Below are 22,847 nucleotides of genomic sequence, written 5' to 3'. Positions count from 1 at the left end.
ATACAACGACACTTACACAACTTTACGAAAGCAACTAATCAAGCAATCGGATAATTTTTGATTGTGAACACTTTGTCGGGCATTGTCTCTTACATATATGGATATATTTTACTCTGAAAGGCTTGATATAGGCCCTTTAATGTTGAATTCAATGCTGGCAAAAAAAAATGAAATAAAAAAATTTGTTAAGGATCAGGACAGCACGATCCTGCAAAAGACTACGAACGTTTTCTTCTTCTGATTTATTCTATGAGAGTTTAATTTCCAGTGTACAAGGATACAGCGCCACCTACTGACACTTTATTAACTCCACTAACACAGACAGTTTTAACGGCTAAAACGGCTACAGCAGCCCGTAGTGAGATGTGTAAAATGTGCTCACTTCTTTTCCTGTTGCCGACATATGAAAAATAAAAACGATAAAACAGAGAGAACGACTCCAAGCTGTGTGGCTGTCATTCTATCCTGCATCTTTGGCATTTTCCTCGTCTGTAATGACAACCAAATATTTGGTGTTGCATTTGGCCGACGTTCTCATCAGCTAAACCACTGTAGCAGTCGGTGGAAGCTGTGTTGTTGAGGGAGACATACATTTATGTGATCACAGAGTTATTTGGTGTTTAAACTGCCAACTTCTCAAGCTTTTAAGTGTATTATAATGTTCATTCCTCACAAAAAAACTGTATGGCCTGAGGTGTTAAGTGGTTAAGCTAGAAAAAGTTTAGACTATACGTGCAAGCTTTCTAGGATGTACACACTGAAAAAAAAAGTTAGAACAGCCATAAGTCACTTAAGTCTGTTTTTCCCAAACCCCCGACTAGAAAATTTAAATGGCCTATATTATGCAAAATCAACATTTTGAGCTTTTAAGTGTTTTATAAAGTTCATTCCTCACGAAAAGACCCCCCAAAAGTGGTATTTTGATCCACGCATCTCTGAGTATTCCTCTAAAAAGCTGCGCTCTGAGCACCAGCCCCTCCCAATCCACGAAAACAAGCGGGTTCTCATATTATTAAGTATGAATGTGGGGGAACAGCCCCTTCCAGGAAGAGTCTGGGCTGCTAGCCCTGGCAGGCTAACACACACCCACTTTCTCCGCAGAGCTGGTGGTGATCGGCTAAATGCTTCCATTTTCTATGCACAATATGCACATCCATCTTTGCAAAAGTTTGGATGTTGTTTTTTTTTTCGTGGGCGAAATGCAGACACGCTGCCGAGGCCGACTATAGGAAGACGGGGCCTCAGAGATTAAGTTGTCTTACTTCCAGATATAAATATGAGCTACAATAAAACCTAATATTAATATTAATAATATTAGTAATAAAAACAACAACAATTTCTTAGTGGGCCGAAGGTATTTATGATCATATGGATTTAGTTTACTCTGAAATGCTTGAGGAAAGAAGTATATACTGTAGGCCCGTTGAAAGGCTCAGATAGTCATTGTCACACGAACAGACAGACTGCTGGATCCTAATGCAACAGATTTATTAGCTCAGGTAAAAGTCCAGAAAGCTAAATCAGGGTCTGGCAGGCAGGAGTCGATAACAGGCATAAATTAATCTGAGAAGAGACAGGATGGTCAAAATACAGGCGAGAGTCGGGGCAGGAGGCAAACAGGGGCAGGAGCCAGAAGATCAGGTCCAAATATAACGCTCTGTAATGAAGGCAGAGTGGCACAAACAATACTTCGCACTGAGTTTCACTCAGTGCACAGCTTAAGTATGCTGTGGTTGATGAATGAATGAGAGTCAGGTGTGAGGCATCCAGAAAGTGTGGGCTGGGGGTTGCTGGGAGTTGTAGTGTGGCTAGAACTATGGAGACGGTACCCAGAGGGGGAGGCGTAGCTTTGACTTCTGACAGCCATAAAGGAGGCAGAACTGTCTGGAAATGCGAACAGCAGCTGAACTTTTTAACCAACATAGAAGTGACATAAAATACTTTAAAAAGTTCAGCCGCTGCTAGCATTTCCTGAGACTTCTGCCTCCTTTACCACTGTCCGAGCCTTTTAAACAGATGATAACTCTGTGATCACAAGACGTCTTCTTCAACAACAGAGAGTTTCCCCCGACTGGATTACAGCGCTAAAAAATAAAAGAACACCCCCCAGGGGCTGTGACAGCCGTCAATAACATGTCTGTGTGAATGGAGTTAATAAAGGGTGAGTGGGTGGCGTTGTTTCCCCGTAAACTGGAGCAAACTGCTGTCAAATTAAATAGAAGAAGATTTTTCTTTTTCTTTCTTTTTGTTTTAAATTGAACAACTATAAATAATGCGTAAATTCTGCATTAGTTTGCATTTAACTGCATGGTTTAGGAGGTGACTGGTAACTAACCAGTAATCAATCCTAGATTTAGCAAAATTGTTCAATAATTGCATTTGGGTGTAGAATGATGTTGGGTATTGGGTGGGAAATCTGGCCAAGAAATCGTCATGAACAAGGTTTAAATCACCACCAACTTTTAGTTGAGTATTTATTTTGAAATTTCTAAGTTTTCATGTATTGTTATAGCCATAGGTGTTGAATATAAAACCATCAATGTCCACAATAACAATGACCATGTATCCTTATAAGTCACATGAGGAATAATGTGGCCTTCTTTACATTGAATGGCCAGACCAGCTGATCAAGTTACCATGGCTCAAGCAAATTCCATCTCCCCATTGTTTTGACCAAAATACTACATCGTCAGCAATACAATGTGTTTCTTGGACAAATATGATATTGGATGTTTTCCCTTTGCAAAATAAAAAAATACTTTTTCTTTAACCTAATTCTCTTAAGCTTCTTACTTTGGATCATTACATCATTACATACATACTTCTTACAAGCTTCTTACATGAAAGGAAATGCTCTTTTTGAAGTGAACCATGTCTTGGTTAAATAAAACATATAAAAAAAAATAAAAAATGTAAAAAAAAACGAAACAAACAAACAAACTACTAAGCATTTTTTTTAAGTTACCTATAAGTCAAACTATCAGCATAACCCGTAACAGTGTTTTCATTTGAACTTTAATCACTTTTTTTTTAAAGATTTGGCTCACATACATGTTAGGGGCAAAGCCTTTGTCCATTAATAAAGGCATGAGGGCCCCTGAACATAGTCTTCATACCATTTTCCTGACTTTCACCCCTCTGGCCCACACAGCCATTCGTGCCTCATTGTCCTCCTTGGTCAGGTCTTCAGCAACTCAAAAGTTCAGGTCTTTACAGGTGTAATGATGTTTGTTGGTCCTCAGAGCTCGTCTTTGAAGCGGAGGCTGGTAAACTGCAGGATGATCTGGCGCGGACAGCTGTTGTTGGCCGGACACAGGCGTTGAACAGAGTCTAGGATGAAATCTATGATGTCTATTTTTTCTTTCTAAAGTGGAAACATTTTCATAATGGTGTGAGGAACCACTCTCCAGGTGTTTTCCCCATTTTCTTTTTTCAGTCCGTTGAGACTCAGGTTCCATCGTCTTTTGTACGGTCTTTGTTTCTTTACCTGCTCCATGTTTTGAGTTGTCAGCTCTTCCACCTCACAGACAGCCTCTTGTTTTCTTCCTTGCAAACTTTGATTTCTTCAGAACTGAACTCCACTCCTTTAGCAACGTTGACCATAGTTAACGCATTTGTTTTAACTTCACCTTGAATTCTTCCATTAGAGTTTTCAGAAAGTCTATGGCTAATGCATTGTCGCATTTGAAGTCCGCGCCATCTTTGCTTTCATCTCCGTGTATCCTTTCTTTCAGAGGAGCAGCTTGTTTTGCCGGTGAAGTAATTTGCCTCTGAAGAGCCTTTTGTTTAACATTTCCTTTAGCTGTTGCCACTTTGAAGAAAAGAGACCTGGCACGTATTCCATTTGTTGAAGTTTGGCTGATAATCGTCTTGCCACAAACTTTTCATGAGTAGTTGGTGAGTAGAAGTTCATGAAATGTGAGATTTTGTGTTTTGCTGCACGGAGAAGTTAAACCAGCCACACAAGAAGAAAATGTTTGTAGTCCTTTGCAGGATCGTGCAGCCCTGATCCTTAATGTTTCTTTTCCTTTTTTTTTGTCAACATTAATATAAAAGTTTTCGTCATTATAAGCATTATAAGAAGTTTCTATTGTTATTAACATCTGAACACATACCCTGACCGTAAAACGCTTTAGTGGAAGTAAGGAAACATTCATGCATACGTGGATGGATCGCATAGCGCCAAGGCTTCACATGGTGGAGTGTAAAAGTCTATGGTTGGTGTCAGAGATGATCCGTCAAATAATATATATGTTTATGTGTGACAGACAGGGCTGTGGGTGGTAGTTTGTCCCTCTTGGTTTACCATAGGTTAACATTCATGGCCAGCACCTGTCTGTTGAGCTGTGATTGGCCCATGAGGCTGATAAATAGCAGCTGTGGGAGTTCCAACTAGATGCTGGTTTCCTGGTTTGGCCTTGGTGAGTGATCTTGACATGTGGACCTTTTTTACTAAAGTTTTTAAGCATTTTTTTTCATCTCATGTTTAAGCTAAGCAAACCAGATGATGGTGTCAAATTTGTCAACATTCTCCGTCCACTGACACGCGTCCTGTGAACCATGATCAGGTCCATCAGACCCACTCATGTTCTTGTAGCATTTTTTTTTTTCATGATGGAGGAAACTCCTAAAGAAAATTGAGAATAAAATTGTATTTCTTTATTTAAATCATTGTGAATCAGGAATAGATGGAAAAAAATGCTGTTTGAAAAAGCTCTCAGTCCTTATGTGAAAGCAGCCTTAGGAAGAAGGAGGAAACAACCACAGTCACTGGGTGAGGGATTGAAAACTGATGTCTGCTGAACTTGTGAACAAGTTGTAGTAGCAAGAGGAGGTGAGGGGAGGTCTCTCCTGTTCTTTAAAGGGAGTTCAGCCTGGCTTTGGTTGGCTGGAAAAGTGTGATCGGTGAATCCTGTGGAGTTGAGGGTTTGTTGAAAACACATCGGTCCAGTCAGAGCTCACTGCTCTGTGGCTGTTTCTGAGGCCTCCATGCTGACACACACTGACCAGATGTTTCCTCACTCTGCCAGACACGCTTACCTTCAGCGCTAAACAGAACATGGTGGAACTGTTAGGCACAGAGTGTTGGGAAACAGAGCTCCTTAAGGGCGTGCTGAAACCAAATCCAGCTGAGCTTATTATGCAGAGGGCGGAAAACTGAAGAAAAAAGGGAGTTGAAACTCCAGCGTGGCAGGGAAGTTCATGTGTGATGGCGTAACAGATACGTTTGGGAAAAGCTTAAAAGAAACTAGAAGGATTTTTGAAAGAAAAGAGTACAGGAGCAAGTGAGTGGACTTGAACTGCTGTGGTTGGTGAAGCTGTGCAGGAGCCAGAGCGGCTGAGGGCGGGACAGAGGAAGTGTGGTTGGCTGCACAGCAGTTTAAAGGCTCATTGTTCTGACAGAGCAGCGGCAGAGGAAGCCCAGGAGTCGACATATGCTGGACAGCCTAGACATGGACACAGCTATGGACAAGGTAAAACATCCTGCCGTGGGCTGCTCGGGCGGGGTCAGAGGTTTCACTTGGTTTCTTTAGTGAAGGTTCAGAGGAACTCCTGCAATAAAGAGATTTTCTTGACTAAATGCTAGCGGTTTTGTTTTTGACAGACAGAAAAGAATCAACAAATCAGTTTAAATTTGTAAATTTTTACATTGTAACATCTGGGCGCACCTTACCTCGCGTAACTTCTGTCAACGTTCTGTTTTAAATTAGTTTTCAGAACAGGAACAGTGGAAGTATGTTCATAAAAACATCAACGGGAGTGCCATTCCTGTTTGGATGTTGAAAAACCTGTCATTTTAAACGTCTGTCAAATACATGAGAGCCTACAGGAGCTGAATGGATCTTTGATAAAAAATAAATCAGTGAACAGCTGCTCAAAGACCCATTCTAATGAAAATTGTGTTTTTAACATATTCTTGTAGCATTTTTTTTCATAATGGAGTAAACTCCTAAAGAAAATAGAGAATAAAATTGCATTTCTGAGTATTTCTTTATACAAATCATTGTGAATCAGGAACAGATGAAAAAATGCTGTTTGAAAAAGCTCTCAGTTGCAATGTAGAAACTAAAATGGGCAGAGTCAAAGTTTCCCTGCTCCACTCCATTCTGATGCATCCACTGTCAGACAAATAGATCCAGGAATGTTATTGTTTTTCCTCGTCTGAGCTAGATAGCTCTGATATTGCTTGCCATTTTTGTTGGGGGGGGGGGGGGGGGGGGTTGCTCCACACTAACAGTCCTGCTCACAACTGAGAGGTGGGGAATTTCTAACACACTCCTGCTGCTCTGCAGGAACTACGTCCTAGAAAACCACACAGGTTTTTGGATTTTGTTTAAAAATTGCATCATTAATAAAAGACCACCGGGAACACTTTACAATAGATCAGAAGATGATTGAAGTGGGACTAATAAGTTTTGTGATCCTCCTCAGTGAACAACCAGTTTAAAATGACCAAGGGTGGAAACCTGCTGGAAACCAGTGAAGTTGGAGAATTTGACCCACTTTGTGGCACGTGGTGTTTACAAGGTCTCTTGTCTTTGCTAAATTCAACGTGTTGCACATATTGGACTGGAATGATGGACTGATCAGTTTTTGCTTCATCACATGTGTGTTGTCTGCTGTGATTGGGTGTTTTTACCTTGTAGTAAAAAAAAAAAAAACCGGCCGTGTATAGATTGGTATATTCCAATATTGATTAAAATCAATTTATTTCAGTTTGAAATGAGATTTATGTGTATAAGTCGATTCGATTCACAACTTGCCTCAGATCGATCTGGTTGACTGTAGAACTACAAATCGATTCATCATTACACCCCTATTGAATCTAGAGCTGAAAGTTCTCCATGCATCTTCCAACCCTGCTTAATCCCTGGACAAGCAGTCAGTCCATCACAGGGTGAATTTTCTCCTCTATTATTAGCGCCTTTATGTAATGCTGCATCTGCAGGATTCAGAGCCATCTTTGCATACACCAAAGACCCCACATTCAGATATTTTTCTCAAATTTTCTTCGGCACAAAACTGGCATTTTTTCTGTCAACCACTTATTAAATGGCAATCATGGTCATTTTGTTTGGACACCACTTCCTCCTGTAATAAAGCTGCTGGTGGATCCAGAGGTCACATCACTCCGAGGCTGGAAGCTTGATGGATCAGTCCCACCTGTTGGGGTTTTGCTTCTGGTATTATCTGTACACCCCAGGGCTGGAAAAAGTGTCATCACCGGGATGAAAATAACTCCTCATTTATGCAGGTTGTCAAGACTGGAAGGTTTCTGTGGAACCAAACAAGTTTAGAGGGTCAACCACCGTCGTCCTCAGTTCTTTCAGTTCCTGCTGATGGATCAGGCTTCAGGTGTGGCAATTACGGTCACTTTTCTATGAAAAAATCAAAACCATCTCATGGATTACTGACAGCTGTGATTCAAAAGAGTCTAAAGGGTTTCATAGATTACCTCAATTTATTATAAAATATTAGCACAGTTGTATTCAAGGAGTCATTGCAACAATATGAATAACAGTTAAAGCTAATTGATTTTATTAGTCAACAAATAAGGTTTGTGTTGTTTTTTAGATAATGAGAAGAAAGCTGAGCTTAAGGAAGAGAATCGATCTGACCTCAGGATACATCTGCAAACATCTTCAGAGAATCTGTGCAACACCTGCCTCAATTAAATGAAACTGATGCACTAAACTCAACAGGAGTCAGTTATGCAGCAAATGCAATAACCCAGATTCAGTTTTGACCAAAGGCTGATCTCATGAACTTCCATTTCTAACCAGACCAGCAGTCTGTGCTACTGCTCAAACCTCAATCTTCTCTCTGCTTTCTCTTCCTGATGCTCTCTGCTTGCCGTTAAAACACATGTGTTGATGGTAAAAGAGATGGAAATGGCTCAGCTGTTCCTCTTGTCTCGTCTTTGTTTAAACTACAAGAACAGCAGGAAGTGTGCAGAAGTGCAGCGAGTGCAGCAGGTCCCACCTGGACTTTTGTATTGGCAGTGCCTCCTGCTCTGCTCTCCACATAGCTAACATATTTCAAATGACTTGGATAAGGTTCATGTGAGTCATGTGGAATTCACTGTGTCCAACTTATCTGATTTCTAAATATAAAGCTGCCGCAGAATCAGAATGTAGCCACAAGGGATCCCAAGACCAGCAAACCAAATATGTAAATCAGACCTATAATATCATTCCGGGTTGGTCGATGCCCGGATTAACAACTATTGTCATCGGTGCTGTTCACCAACAGGGTGTTGGTAGAAATTTGACTACTGTCTGGTTGGACGTTGATAAGTGATGATGAACATGGACATGTTTGCACAGGAAACAGAGGTGATTAGGAGGTGATGGGCAGGAGAGGAATTTAAAAGGACAGATGGTAGTTGATTTGGCAGAAAAAGATGGAAATGGCTTTAGTGAATATGCAAGAACATAGGGTGACCTATGAGAGTGAAGCACACAGACTACATCTTGGGTATATGTAATCTAAAGGAGATCAGTGACTGCAAAGTAGTGCAAGGTGAGAGTGTTTCCAGACAGCACAGGATGGTGATGTGTAGGATGACTCTGGTGATGAAGAAGATGAAGAAAGAAAGGGCAAAGGTAGAGAAAAGGACAAAGTGATGAAAGAGGAAGTACGTGGCATGACTTTTAAGAAGCAGTTAAAATAGACTCTGGGTGGTCAGGAGGTCCTCCCAGATGACTGGAGAACTACAGCTAATGTGATCAGGGAGACAAGTAGGAGTGTACTTGGTTTGTCATCAGGAAAAAAAGTTGATAAGGAGACTTGGTGGTGGAAGGAGGAGGTGCAGGAGTGTATACAGAGGAAGATGCTAGCTAAGAAGAAGTGAGTCATTGAGAAAACCTAGGAGAGTAAACAGCAGTACAGGGAGATGCAGCGCAAGGGAAAAATAAAGGTATCAAAGGCCATAAAAGGGACTTATGGTGATGTACATGCTGGGTTGGGTAGTAAAGATGGAGAGACTGACCTAGACAGATAAGCAAGGCGGAGAGACTGAGATGGGAAGGACATGCAGCAGGTTAGGGTGATTAAGGATAGGGATGGTAATGTATTGACAGATAAGTATGTTAGAGCAGTGCAGGACATGTATGAGGACTTTAAGTTTAAGACATTGGTGAGGTGTGTTGTAGAGGTGACAGGGGAGTTCAAGGTGGCGGTGGGATTACATTAGGGATCAACTCTGAGCCCTTTCCGTTTATAATGGTGATGGACAAGCTGACAGATGAGGTTAGATAGGAATGACCATGGACTATCATGTTTGCAGATGATATTAGGATTTATAGTGAGAGAAGGGAACAGGTGGAGGAGAACCTAGAGAGGTGGAGGTTTGCCCTGGAAAAGAGAGGAATGAAGGTTATCTGCAGCGAGACAGTACATGTTTATGAATGAGAGGAACCCAAGTGGAAGAGTGAGGTAACAGGGAAAAGAGATGAAGAAGGTGGAGGATTGGAAATATCTAGAGTCAACAGTCCAGAAACATGGAGAGAGTGGAAAAGTAGTGAGGAAGCGAGTGCAGTCAGGCTGGAATGGGTGGAGAAACGTGTCATGTAACATGTGTGATTGAAGAGTTTTAGCTCAAATGACAGGAAAGATATACAAACCTGTTGTGAGAGTAGTCGTGTTGTTGGGCCTAGAGACACTGGCACTGAGGAAAAGACAGGAAGCAGAGCTGGAGGTAGCAGAGATGAAGATACTGAGGTTTTCTTCTGGACTGACCAGAATGGATAGGATCAGGAATAAGGACATCACAGGGACAGCACACGTTAGAGGCTTTGGAGATAAAGCAAGAGAGGCCAGACTGAGATGGTTGAGACATGTCCAGAGAAAAGACAGTGAATGTATTGGGAGAACGAGGCTGAGTCTATGGATGTAGTAAATAGAAGAGAGGATGCAGAAGACAGGGTTAGATGGAGGAAGCTGATTGGCTGTTGCGATCCCTGAAGGGAAAAGATGAAAAATAATTGTAATCTGTGTGAAAGGAGACTAAATCATTGGAGCAGGTTTGTTGACTTTAAAAAACTATTGCATACTGAGCAGAATACACACAACCTCAGCAGAGTAAACAGTTTGGAGAAGGATCAGCAGCCTTTTTGGGGCAGAGATGGTGATGTCATTGGGTGGACAGATGAGATCACCTTGTGTTTAGTTTGTGGTTGTAATCTCATTTAATCCTTCCATACCCAAAGAGAAAATTCAAAAAAGTCTGTTTTCTTGTCCAAACCTGTGTAATGCTGCCTCATGGAGTTTGTAGCTTTTCTAGTGCATGGCTAAAGGTTATCGTCTTGGCTTAAAAAAACAATAAAACTAAGTAAGACCTAACATCTTTAGAATTAGAATTAGTTAAATAATCCTTTTTATGTTAACCCTTGTGCTATCTTATATGACCCCACCCTAACATTGACGTGTTCTCCCTACCATGACAAAGGTGGATAAAGGTGGAAAGATTTCATGTAATCCATGGACACCAGTGAAGATCACAAATCATTGAAGAAAAAAGGTTCAGCGCACTGTCTAGTGGGTCTAGATGACCCAACTCCCAATGTCAAAGTGCCTAGGATAGCACAAGGGTTGCTGTATTTGATGTGTATGGTCTCACAGCACAGCAAGCATGGGCAATCAGACATTCAAACGTACACACCATTCTATTGTTTACTATTTACAGTTTTATTAACTTTATTAAATGTTTTTGAGTTGTGATATTATTGTATGGCAAAACCATCTTTTCCTTTGGATAAAGTTCTCCTCCAGTTGTACGATCAGAATTTGAGGACAGCCAAGTATCAACAGGTTTGAGGCACAACAAACAACAAAGTTTGAGTGGAAAAGGACAAATGTTTAGGAGAGAGAAGCAGCTCTATGTGCCAGACTTGAAGTTCAGTTCAGTTTAGATGCAGTTTGACTGGAGGGTGGAGAAGGTCCTTGGTGGTGATTAGTTTGCAACCATTGTCTTCTTCGTGCTTAAGTCCAGCCCTAATGTCAGGTTAACTATTTGTGGTGATATATAGCTGGTCCCAAAGTTCTTTAGTCTGATTAGAGAAAACCACGCTTCGACCGTTGGTTGTTTTTTATTAACATGAAACCAGACAAATTATCACAAAAAAAAAAAGAAAGAAAAACAAATTACATTTATCAGAATACACATTTACAACACTGAAACGCTACAACCATGTGCCTTCTGATTGAAATTTCAGGAGTTGCTCATTTCATTTTCAGTCTTTGCCCAGCACTCCGCTCCCTCTTCTATCAGTCTGTTCTCTGCTCCCTTTCTTTGAAACACTGGTCCACAAGGCTCAATGTGACCCAACATGTGAACAGTCAATGTTCCACTTGACCACAATAGGTCGGTAACTAACAAAAATAAATGTAAATTTCATTTACAAAATGATAGATTTCTGAGGTTTAATAGGCTACTTTCTAGGTGACTGAGCATGTAAACAGAATCCTCCACATTATGCTTTAAGATCATGCTGAAAGGAAGCCAACAAGCGCAACAGACAGAGCTTTGTTAAACACCATGCCAACATGAAAAGGTTAGGAAATACTCCCTCTTATTCCAATCAGGTCAGACCATACTAATTTTTTTATCAAATAGGTTGCTGTAGACTCACTGGAAGATCCCAAAGCAGACTCATCATTTGCTTGAGAACTATGAAGAACAGAAAGAAATCCACCGTCTGTTTCATGTTATGTATCTTCTCAGATGTCTCTAGAGCCAAGAGCAGTGGGTGCTGCTGGAGATGTAGCAAGATGCCTCATATGCAAGGAGAGGTGCTCTGGATTTCAGCCACATATTTGGAGGTACAGCCCCTCGGTTTGTCTCACTTTTTTAAACCTAATTGCATAAAGACAACCACTAAAAAGAAACACAAGGGAGCGTATGAAACACCCGGCCATAAAACCAGCTCCTCTCTGTATCCTTCCTCTGAAGATGCAATCTACTACAAAGTGGTTTTCTGTAACAAACCTTAACTTTAACCAAAATCAAAGGAGCATGACTATAAACAATGTTTTTCAGCTAACAACAGAGAGTCCCATGCAGACTCTATTTTGGGAATAAGATTGTTTATTACAATTACGGTAGTCTTTTTCAAATATTGAATAAAGAGATCATTATTTTAAAAATCTGGTGTTGCGTGTTTTAATATATTTGGGTTTTTAGAGGTTTGTCATTTTCCATTTATAGTAAATGATTGAATGATCACTGAAACCATCTAAAAGTACACCAGACAAAACACATATAGCTTTACCTGACATAAATGACTTGTGAAGTTTTAAGAAGATGTCGTGGGACAGGCAGGAGGGTAGAAGTGACAAAAAAGTAAATAACTATCTTTATTTGGGACCTGAAACTGGGCCATTAACCAACACAGTTTGCCATTAGACCTCTGGAATTATGAACATTTCTGTATTTATTCACAGTCTTTGGTCGTAAAGCTAATTTTACTCCATCATATCATTCTGCCTATCCATCCATTTTCCAAACCCCTATTTCCCTTTTGGGGTCACAGGGTTGCTGGAGCCTATCCCAGCTACTGTTGTGCAAAGGCACGTAACACTCTGGACAGACTGTCATTCTCTAAACCTGAAGCTGGTGTATAATAAACAAGAAGGATTTAATTACACTGAAGCCAACCACAAAGAAGCTCTCTGAAACAGAAAAGAACTGCTTGTTTTTCTTCACCCCTATCCTGCATTATCTCTACATAGAAAAGCCTGCATGACGTGTGGCTGCAGCTCAGTGGACCACACGCCTGGAAGTGACGGAGAGGATGATCAGAGAATGGGCCGATTGCTGGCAGACTCACCTTACTCCCATCTAACAGCCAAAGTCAAAGGTGGTGGGGGGCTTCGCATGTACAAGAGAAATCGGATGATTGTGACAAACCCGGTGGTGTCAGGCAAAGACCCAACTTTCAACACTATAACATATGACTGGGCACCAGCAGGCCTCAACCAGAAACTGGTAAGGCATTTTCTCCCTTCTCCATACAAACTGTAGGTCTTTGTTATAAAGGATGGTTCCTTTTGAATCGTGAGCAGCAATGGGAATAAGATGAGCCGTCTTTTTTAGACAGAAAATCTCCTGGTTCACTGTAGATCTTCCAGTTGAACTCCCGCTGGTGCATACATTATGTGTAAGTTGTTCACGTTGGCGCAGTGGTAAAAAAGCTAAAATGTGAATGACATGCTAAGGTTTGGGTTTTAAATCTTAAAGAGAGCCCAGTTGGCTACCTGCCCCCTACATGTTACCACCTGTATCCAGTGTTGCCAATTTAGCGAATTTGTGCCGTCTCTGTCGACTAAAACCCCATCTAGCGACTTAGCTGCTTTTTAGGTGAATGCCTAAAAGCATTGGAAAAAAACACATCTCTCAAGTGTCAAAATCACTGTTTTTCAATGCAACTTCTTCTCTGCACTGCCACCAGAAGCTTATTTCATGGTTAAGCAGCAAAAAACTGTTCTTTTTGGGACCGTCAACATAGCCATGTAGACACATTTTCTTGACATCAGTGAGTCGTACGTGATGTCTTGACATCAAAGTAACATCATGATGTAATCTAGCATCTTTTCAGAGAACCAATAGTAACTTTTGGTGATTTGTTTTTGGCAATGCTACCAGTATCGTGCATAGTGCTCTGATCATTCTGCTGCAAGTACGTGTGGTTGCGCACATAAATTACGTCACACAGCTAACATATCCTGGGCCTTAGGGCTCGCTGAAAGGACTGTCATTTAAAGCCCTTGGTAAATCAGAGGCCATTTGTGAGCAGAGTGTTTGCCTAACAGTATGCTCTACCATTAGGGCTCTCCCTAGGGCCCCCACATAGCCAGAAGTCGTGACCCTTCGCAGGGACTTTCACAATCATAGGGTCCTATGAAAGCCTTACCCCTTCTTCCTTCAATTTCCAATTGATAAATGTTAGGCTCTCTTTGTAAATTTCACAAGATGCACTATAGCAAGGCCAGCCCAGGGTCCCCCTGTCCGCTGTCTCCCATAGCCTAGAGGCCCTCTGACCGCCGTCCTCCATAGCCCAAGCGCCATTTGATGTAGCTAAGAGGCCCTTTGATTGCCATACCCCGTTTCCCAGGGGCCCTCTGGCTGCCGTACCCTGCAGTGCATAATACGGCACTGAATACAAAGGAAGAGTGTAGAGTTTGCAGAAAAATTATTTTAACCAATAGGGTCCAAAACCAACAGACACCTGAGAACTCAGAGAACCTTCTTCAAAACTGCATTTCTAAATGCCAATTGTTATTGTGAATAAATCTTTTTTTTTAATTTTAACTTGTATTTTTTGTTGTGGTTGCAGTTTTTTGTGTTGCTTCGATTCAAATTTGTTCTAAAATTGTATATAGTTAAAAGATGAATTATAAATGCTAATTTTGTTTTTATCCTGTTTTTTGTACGTTTTATCTGGAAGGAATAAAAAACAGCAGTGCTAACCACTACCCCTAAATGCAGCCCTGCTAGAAAATTGTTTGTTGGAAATAATGGAAAATGTTATACGTGCATTCTGACAGGAAACGTTTCTCTGAGGAAGGTCTGAAGACAGAGAAAATACTTTTTTGAGCGGGAAAGTGATGTTTACACTGAAATACGCTACACCCAAATGTGGACGTGTGAGAAGCAGCTGAAACAAGAATTTATCATTTCCTCTCACTTTGTTGGTCCTGATCTTCACCAAAAACCACATCTAGGTAGTTTTCACATGTCTGTGCTCCCCCCAGGCAATGCAGTACATGGAGCTCCTTCCAGAAAGCCTTCGCCCTGTCTCTGGGAGTGTTGGATCGCTGGAGCGGCGCAAGCAGCTCCTCCATCAGCTTCCATCGTACGATCAGGACCCCATGAAGTGTCAGAGCCTGGCTAGTGAGGAGGAGGTATAGTTCTTCCTCACAAGTGCCTGAAACCTTTTTGGGACAAGGGATTATTGAAACTCTAACAAATGTGTACTTTTGCTCTGCAGATAACAGCTATGCTGTTGTTTGTGAAACAGTACAAGCAGGAAGTGCTGGGGGTGGGGGAGGTGGCCTTACCTGGTGAATCTGCAGCTCTGAAGGAAGCAGGCATGCTGAGGACAGCAAAGGAGTCTGGACAACCACAGGGCCACACCTCTGCCAGTGGCCTTACCCCCGCTGCTGATGGCTCCAATGGAACAGATGGCATGACCCAATATGTGAATGAGAGTACACTGGTACTTTTAAAAAACTACTAGATGGTGAAAAAAGTATTTATGTGAGGCTTTTCAAAGAGTCAAACTTTAGATACAGAAGGCTGAGATATCTCAATCTTCAGTTTTCGTAAGTTTGAAGATGAGGACAAATTTGTGATAAAAAAAAACGAATTTAGTGTCTAAAGAATGTAAAAATTGTGACTCAATTCAAAGTTGTAAACTGTTGGTGTCTCACCCGACCAGTTCAACTGAACTGCAAAGGTTTCCTGGGCCTCAAAATGGTCTCTTAGTCTGGTTCAGTAGACACAAAATCAGAAAGGACGGCCATCTCAATACTTTAGATTTACTCTGTTGGTGTTACTCCTTCTGACTGCACGGCAGAACTCCCAATCACTGATCATTTTTTAGTTTCATTTAACATTCAGCTTCCTCTCAAGAAATCTAAGACCCCTCGCCGAATCTCCTTTTGTGTTATTCAGGACATAAACAGAGACTCATTCTCCTCAGCTTTGAATCAGTTTGTAAATTGTTGTAATTTTTCCATTTTCACTCTTGATAAGCTTGTTACTCTCTAACTCTAGACTTCATCAGATTTTAGATTCATTTGCTCCACTAAAACTTCGTTCAGTCTCTTTTTTCACCTCCACACCTTGGTTTACAAAAACTTGAATGACTCTACAGAAAATCTGGGTTACCTTTCACATGGAGATGTACATATCATACATACTTCACTATAAGAACTCTGTTTTGCACAATCTAAATCCAAATACTACTCTGTTAACCAATTCCAATGAAAGAAACTCTAAGACTTTGTTGTCACTATTTGCACGCATTACCAAGCCTCCTGACTCTGCTTCCCCACTTGTACTCTAAAGTTCTTTTGGGATTCTCTTAAGTCCTATTTTAACAGTAAGTTTCAGAAGATTCACCAGAACCTTGGTTCTACCTCATGGGTAACCCTTGTGCTATCCTAGGCATTTTAACATTGGGAGTTGGGTCATCTAGACCCACTAGACAGTGCTCTGAACCTTTTTTCTTCAATGATTTATGATCTTCACTGGTGTCCATGGATTACATGAAATCTTTCCACCTTTATCCACCTTTGTCATGGTAGGGAGAACACGTCAATGTAAGGGTGGGATCAACTAAGATAGCACAAGGGTTAACTATTATACCTGACATTTCTCAACCTGTATCTCTTTTCTCCTCCTTCCATTATCCCACTAACTTCTGAATTTTAGATCTAATCAATAAGTTAAATCATCCACCTATAAGCTTGACTCTCTCCACATTCCTCTTGTTAAAGCCTTCCGCCCTTCTTTAATTATGGCCCACAGCAGTCACTGACTGCAAGGACCACATTAAAAAAAAGTTTGCGCCTTTGAGCGAAAATTTAACCCCCACCACATCCGCGAAAACTCACCAGAACTTGCACACATCTAGTACCCAGTGAAAATGAACAGTGAACGACTCCCCACCATGATATTAACATCACTGCGAGTGAAACCGTAAAAAATGAATGGGCCAAAAATCAGTTATGGAGGTCAAAAAAGATATTTTTAAAATACAATAACGAAACCAAGCACGTGTCGGGGATAACTTGTTTCTTTCCTCCATCTGTCCTGATTCTCTCTCTTCTTGTCTTTCTCTCCATCTCCACAGCTGTGTGACATAAACATTGCATCAGAAAGATTTTAGAAGAACACAGTGACTAAACTACATGTAAAAATATAACCTTATTTTTCATTTAAATTATACTTTTGTTGGATATCAATTAGGGCTGGGATAGAATACTATAGATTTCTTAATTGTTGTCAAACATCTCCAAAGTTCAACTAAAATCCAAAGTGTTGTTCAGCCAAAGTGATATTAAAAGCAATAGGCTGTAAACTAGTCACTAAAAAGACAATAATTATCCAAATGTTTAACAATATAAAGATAAAAAAACACCATCTAACCCACATCACACATCCTTCTCCCTACTTCTTCCCATAGGAGCAGCTTTTATCTTTATTTAGTGCTGTTACAGTCATAGGATAAGAAACTTTTTCAGTATTGGTACATCTAGTTAAAGAAATTATTTGTCTTTCTGAAACAAAATCACCAAAAACAAGCTCCTTTGTTTTTCTCATCATAGCTGGTGATACTGAAAATCCTGCTCAATACAGTTGCAAGACACTTGTAACCATTTTACTAGTAGCTTAGCTAGCCTGAATGCTTTCATGCGAGTTTTTAACACTACTATAACTTACCTGCTGTCTCTCAACCATTCAGAGAAACTTTTCTTCATTCCTACCACATCCTTTTCCTTCGCCCTCTTGTCTTTTCTGTTTTGAGCCCCCGATTGTTTTTTCTTTTGCTTTTCCATCTTTCCCGCGCTGTCATCAGACAATTACATGATTCAAATAAAAACAATCACCGCCGCGCTCTAGCGCATCTCCATGAGAATGCCCTGGAGCGCGGTCTCTGTGCAACAGGAGGAGGAGCGGCAGGGGCGCCCAATCAGTTATGATGTGCTTCTGTTACAGATCATATCATTTATATGTGCACAAACAGCGGTTAAATTAAAAAATATGGACTATAAATAATTTTTCCCAACTTCGGTTTTGCGCCCTCTGTAGCCTGGCGCCCCTATGCATACCCACTTTTTGCTCCCCTGTCTGTAACTCACAGTCTGTGAAGAAGGTCAGAGTTTTTTTGCACACGAACAAATACTAGACGAGCTCTAACCTAGGCCACCACAAAAGTTCTGTCTGGGATTTGCATTTTTAATTTAGCTTGGATTTTATGTCGGCTAACATTTTCAAATGATTTATTATGAACAGTAGATTTTTGTGTTAAAAAGCTTGATATGTTTGTTGAGCATATGTGAAAGTGTATCTTCTTATCTGTAATTGTGTGCAGTGACATGAATGATCAACTAAGCTTAACTGAGATGGTTAAAGTTCGTCAAGTTGGTTAAATGTCAATAAAATGGGATCTCACCCATTAGCTTTTTGCTGTTTTAAATCCCCCTGAGTGTGTCCAAATGTAAGCATTCTTCCTAAACTTTCCCATTCTGCTTTTCAGCGGTGTTCTGGTTGTAATGAAGAGGTTGCCAAGGAGAGCCCAGTTGTTTATGCTGAGCGTGCTGGTTACGATTGCGCCCTGTGGCATCCCACCTGCTTCAGATGTTCAGAGTGCAACCAGAGTTTGGTAGACCTGGTCTACTTCTGGTCCTGTCAGAAACTGCTCTGTGGACGACACTACTGCCAGTCGGTGTGGCCAAGATGTTCAGGCTGTGACGAGGTGAGAGGAGTTCTGCAGATGTTCTGTAGACCTATTTCAAGACCAATTTCAGCTTCACAGCCCCCTCCAGGCTCTGACTTAGCTTTACTGTGTCTGTTTGTGTTAAACAGCTCAAACATAAAGTCTGTTTCTGTCTACGAGCACCATCAGTCTTGTGTTACGGGAACATGAGGACTGTGATGAGGGGACTCGAACACCTTTCTATGGAAAACAAATCAGCTTTTCCAGCATTTTTAGGGGATACCAGCTAACCAAAGCAGGACTAGATATAAAAAAGTTATAAGAATATTATCAATACTAAGAGCACGGAGCACATTATAGAGCTGGGTTTTGAGTCATGTTGTCTGATTGACCTCATCCTGGTCATTGCATAGCTCAGGGTTTAAGTTAAAAAAAAAATCAACATCCTTTTTTGTGTATAATTTATCTAAAATATAAATTAAAATTTTTCTACAAATTACATCTTATTAGCATACAGATGAAAAAAATGAATTTTAGATTGTTAAATGTTACTTTTGGTCAGAAGAGCTTGACTCTGTAAAATCTAACAGAAGTGATACGAATCAGTTTTACAGCATTATTAGAAATAAGCCAAAGTGTTGGTTAAAGTATGTCCAAATTGGTATCTGTAAACCCTGGGTTACAACACAGTATTAAAAAAGCACCAGAACCACCAGGAGGATTGAGAGTTCTGACACAAGCCCGAGTCATGGACCAGATGCTGGTGGACACTAGGCCACTGCACGGCCATAGTGCCTCTCATCCACACAACTTATTCAACCCTTCAATAAAAACAGACAGATTCAAAGTGGTTTTGGGTTCTCCAGTCAGATAATTCCAAATGTTCTTATTGGTCATGACGGATGCCCTGTTCTCCAGGACGGGAAGGGACTTCCAGTGAGCTCTTAGGGTAAAGGAACTTCTTTTTGTGTGAGATGAGGGGAGTAGAAGTGCAAATGGGACGATCGTCTTCATGTACTGATGGAAACATTAATGCTTAAAGGTTTCAGTGCAGCATCTGACCCTCACAAGTCCTCAAAAGGCTTTGCTGTTTGAGTGGGACCATGCAGAACCCCGATTGTTGCTTTGCAGCTGCAGGGCTTCATCCTGGAGGAGTCTGACCTGCTGAAGACCACAGCGTTCACCAGGAGAAGATCTGGAGCTTCACGAAAACTCCTTTCAACTGCAGCAGGAAAACGTATTCAAACAAAACTCCTCAATGACCTGACATCTCCATCTTCAGTTTAGCGGGAATGCTACACATTTGTTATCCTACAGGTCTGCTGAAGGTCTCGTGGTTTAAAACCTGCTCCAAACATCACAAAATAAGCTCAGTGGATAAAACGTTTTTCACTTCCATGGTTTGTAGAGCTGTCAGGGTAACTGCAAGTCTTTTAGTAATCATTCTATTTAACTTTACAATGTGACAAATTTGTGTGAAAACAAGCAAAACACAAACCTGTAGATGTGTCAGAATTTACAAAGTTTATGGCTTCATTTAAAATGGGATCTTTTCTGCACCCCTCCCCCCAACCCGCTGTCTCTTCTCAGCTCATCTTCTGCAGCTCTTTCTTCACCTCCAAAGATGAACAGACGTGGCATCAGGAGCATTACTGCTGCTGGAGATGCGGATGCAGCCCGGAGACACCCTGCCAGCACTGACGCACAACTACAATGCACACACACTCCACAAACATGTAAACACAAACTCCTGTAAAACAGGGAAGTGTTGCTGGAATAAACCTTTTGCATTTGGTGAGTAGATCCATCAGAGTGCAGAATTTCTAGGTGACATGCATCTTGAAATTATGCAAAAGGAAGCATCAGAAGGAAAACATCAATAGTTGCGTGTTTCAGAAATTTAGGTCCACAAAGAAAATGAACGAGCCACTTAAAATGTTAGAGTTTCAAACATAAAACATTTGTTCTGAAGCAGAGGATCCGTTAGTGGAGCTCTTTAGATAGAAAACATGCAGTTGACAGAAATGCACGTAAAAGAAATATTTACGCCTCAGCTCTTAAACTGTTAGGAGACAGATCTGCCAGACTGAAGGTGTGGTTTGAACAGACAGCTGGATGAAGTCACTTCAGCCACGGATCAAATGTTTTCATGTCAAAGAAAAGCCCCAGCTCAGAAGGATGCACCCACATGCTTGGTGCATTCTGAATCAGAAAGGAAGATTTTTCTTCTGGTTCATGAGAGGGGGCACCAGGAGGGGTCATGGCAGCCCCGCAGAGAAGACCCTGCTCGGATCTGGACTTGATCATCAACCCATACAGAAGAAGCACATGAACTACAGACTTAATTTTACTACAGATGAGACTGCTGCATGCTCAGAAACCAGCAACCTCTGAACTTTTATTGTTTGTAATTTGAATCTTTATTTAAAAAAATTGTAACAACAATTAGCTAACATTTAGATTATCTGATGGACATTGTAAAGTTTTCTGAATCTTTAAAGACTTTACATGTACCTTCATCTTTATTCGTAAGCTCTATGACTCACTCTGGTATTATTGGCATCAGGCATTATTTCTTTGTTTTTTTATTTTTCCAGTTTTGAAACTGTAAAGTGTTTGCCCTTTCATGAACTGGAAATGACAGATCATTTTTCATTGTGTCTCTCTGGTTGGGTATTCATAACTGGATGTGGATTAATCGTAGACAAACGCTGATCCATTTTGAAGGGTTTCATCTTCAGGCTGGTAAAATGCTATGTAAACGGTTCCAACCCTAAACCTCATCTGATCCCTTTGAAGAATATCTACCCTATATGGTCCAATAGTGGCCGGTCTCCAATAAACTCCAGGTTTAACAGATGTTCGTTACTTTAGGCACCGATCTCTAAGAACCCCCCCCCGAATAAAACACTTGCAACACAAAAGGAGGATGCATTATTTGGCAGGTCATTTCTGCTGGTTACAGAGAGTCCCTTCCTCTCCTAATTCAATTTAACCCTTGTGCTATCCTATGACTCCAACCTTACATTGACGTGTTATTCCTACTACTATGACAAAGGTGGATAAAGGTGGAAAGATTTCATGTAATCCATGGACACCAGTGAAGATCACAAATCATTGAAGAAAAAAGGTTCAGAGCACTGTCTAGTGGGGTCTAGATGACCCAACTCCCAATGTAAAAGTGCTTAGGATAGCACAAGGGTTAAATATGATTTTCAGTCATCATTCTGTCCCGTTTGGCCTCCTGTGGCCAAACATGTTCATGATTGTGAGCATGTTAATGACACATACCTTTGTGAAGGAATTATATTGAAATGCCAAATGATACAGAAAATGATACAGATCCCTTGAAAGAACTCAGACCTCTCAGTCCAGAAGAGAGCAGTGCTAGGAACAGCTAAGATACTGCAGGACCCTCAAGCTCCCAGGCCTCTGCTAGAGGACCTGAGCTTGGGTGAGAAACCACCCACGGAAAGGTGAGAGAGGCGTTTTAGTGAACAAAGACGTGATCGCACTGGATGCAACTACGCTGTACATGCACATTCCTGCGACGGGGGAGGCAATTCTCGGCAGGCATGCAGTTCTCACCATCATACCGGTTACCAAATTTTTGGAATAAATGCTGGGGCTACCATTGGAAGAAATACAGTAATAACCTGTACCATACTTAACCCTTGTGCTATCTTAGATGACCCCACCCTTACGTTGACGTGTTCTCCCTACCATGACAAAGGTGGATAAAGGTGGAAAGATTTCATGTAATCCATGGACAGCAGTGAAGATCACAAATCATTGAAGAAAAAAGGTTCAGAGCACTGTCTAGTGGGTGTAGATGACCCAACTCCCAATGTCAAAGTACCTAGGATAGCACAAGGGTTACACAAAAGGACTTGATGGCTATGACTTAGGAAACGGTAACATGCGTTTTTGTATGGTTGACCTTTGTGAGTTCATTTTGAGTTGTTTCCTTTATTGATTTGCTTGTTTTTGGTTTTATTCTTGTTCCTCATTCAATTGTTTCTTTTGCTGCCTGGCTTTCTGTAAAAACATGATCCAAATATTCTATTGTGTTTGTTTCAGACATACACAATAACGAAAAAGAAAAAAGATTTCTGCATGTCAGCTTTTCTTAATTTTACTGCCAAAAGATGTTTCCTGCATAAACATGTGTTTTTAAAAAATAAACAGAGGATACATATAACTGCTCTTCTTTTGTAAAACTTTACTGATGGTAAAATGTTGTCGAACTAAACACCAGTTGTAGACATCGAGACAGGCTCAGGTGAAGGAGAGCGCCTGGTGGATGGACCTTTTCCCATGAGTCCCTGCTGAGCTTAGTCCATATTACCAGGAAGTTACTTGAGATAAAATCTCTTTTTTGAGAGAGACCTGGCAAAGAGG

General features: G+C 40.9%; 1 protein-coding gene across 8 annotated transcripts; it reads left to right on the top strand.

The window, feature by feature from the left end:
• The first annotated feature begins 4,381 nt into the window (after window positions 1–4,381).
• Window positions 4,382–22,647, top strand: lmcd1 (LIM and cysteine-rich domains 1). 8 transcript variants are annotated; one of them, XM_078947971.1, is made up of 10 exons: window positions 4,382–4,421; window positions 5,404–5,474; window positions 11,726–11,823; window positions 12,733–12,988; window positions 14,755–14,904; window positions 14,991–15,200; window positions 18,267–18,485; window positions 19,578–19,683; window positions 19,764–19,846; window positions 20,037–22,647. In XM_078947971.1, exons 1-10 carry the CDS (start codon window positions 4,397–4,399, stop codon window positions 20,145–20,147), a joined length of 1,329 nt encoding a protein of 442 aa, XP_078804097.1. In that variant the 5' UTR covers window positions 4,382–4,396; the 3' UTR covers window positions 20,148–22,647. The 8 variants fall into 8 exon arrangements, with proteins under 8 accessions (XP_078804097.1, XP_078804096.1, XP_078804100.1 ...); XM_078947970.1 differs by having other exon boundaries at window positions 14,991–15,218; XM_078947972.1 differs by lacking the exon at window positions 4,382–4,421 and adding an exon at window positions 7,256–7,356 and having other exon boundaries at window positions 5,343–5,474; window positions 14,991–15,218.
• The last annotated feature ends 200 nt before the right edge of the window (window positions 22,648–22,847 follow it).

The sequence above is a fragment of the Oryzias latipes genome, chromosome 5 (assembly GCF_053564925.1).
Source record: "Oryzias latipes strain Hd-rR chromosome 5, Olatipes_Hd-rR_3.1".
In the NCBI taxonomy this organism is placed as follows: Eukaryota; Metazoa; Chordata; class Actinopteri; order Beloniformes; family Adrianichthyidae; genus Oryzias; species Oryzias latipes.
This window is presented reverse-complemented; position numbering and strand designations above follow the sequence as displayed.

Bases quoted from the DNA above. Each gene is read 5' to 3' on its own strand.
- lmcd1 (XM_078947970.1), top strand. From the start codon at position 4,397: ATGCTGGTTTCCTGGTTTGGCCTTG. The intron at 4,422-5,403 runs GTGAGTGATCTT...TTGTTCTGACAG, and splicing joins GGTTTCCTGGTTTGGCCTTG to AGCAGCGGCAGAGGAAGCCC. The intron at 15,219-18,266 runs GTACTTTTAAAA...TCTGCTTTTCAG, and splicing joins ATGTGAATGAGAGTACACTG to CGGTGTTCTGGTTGTAATGA.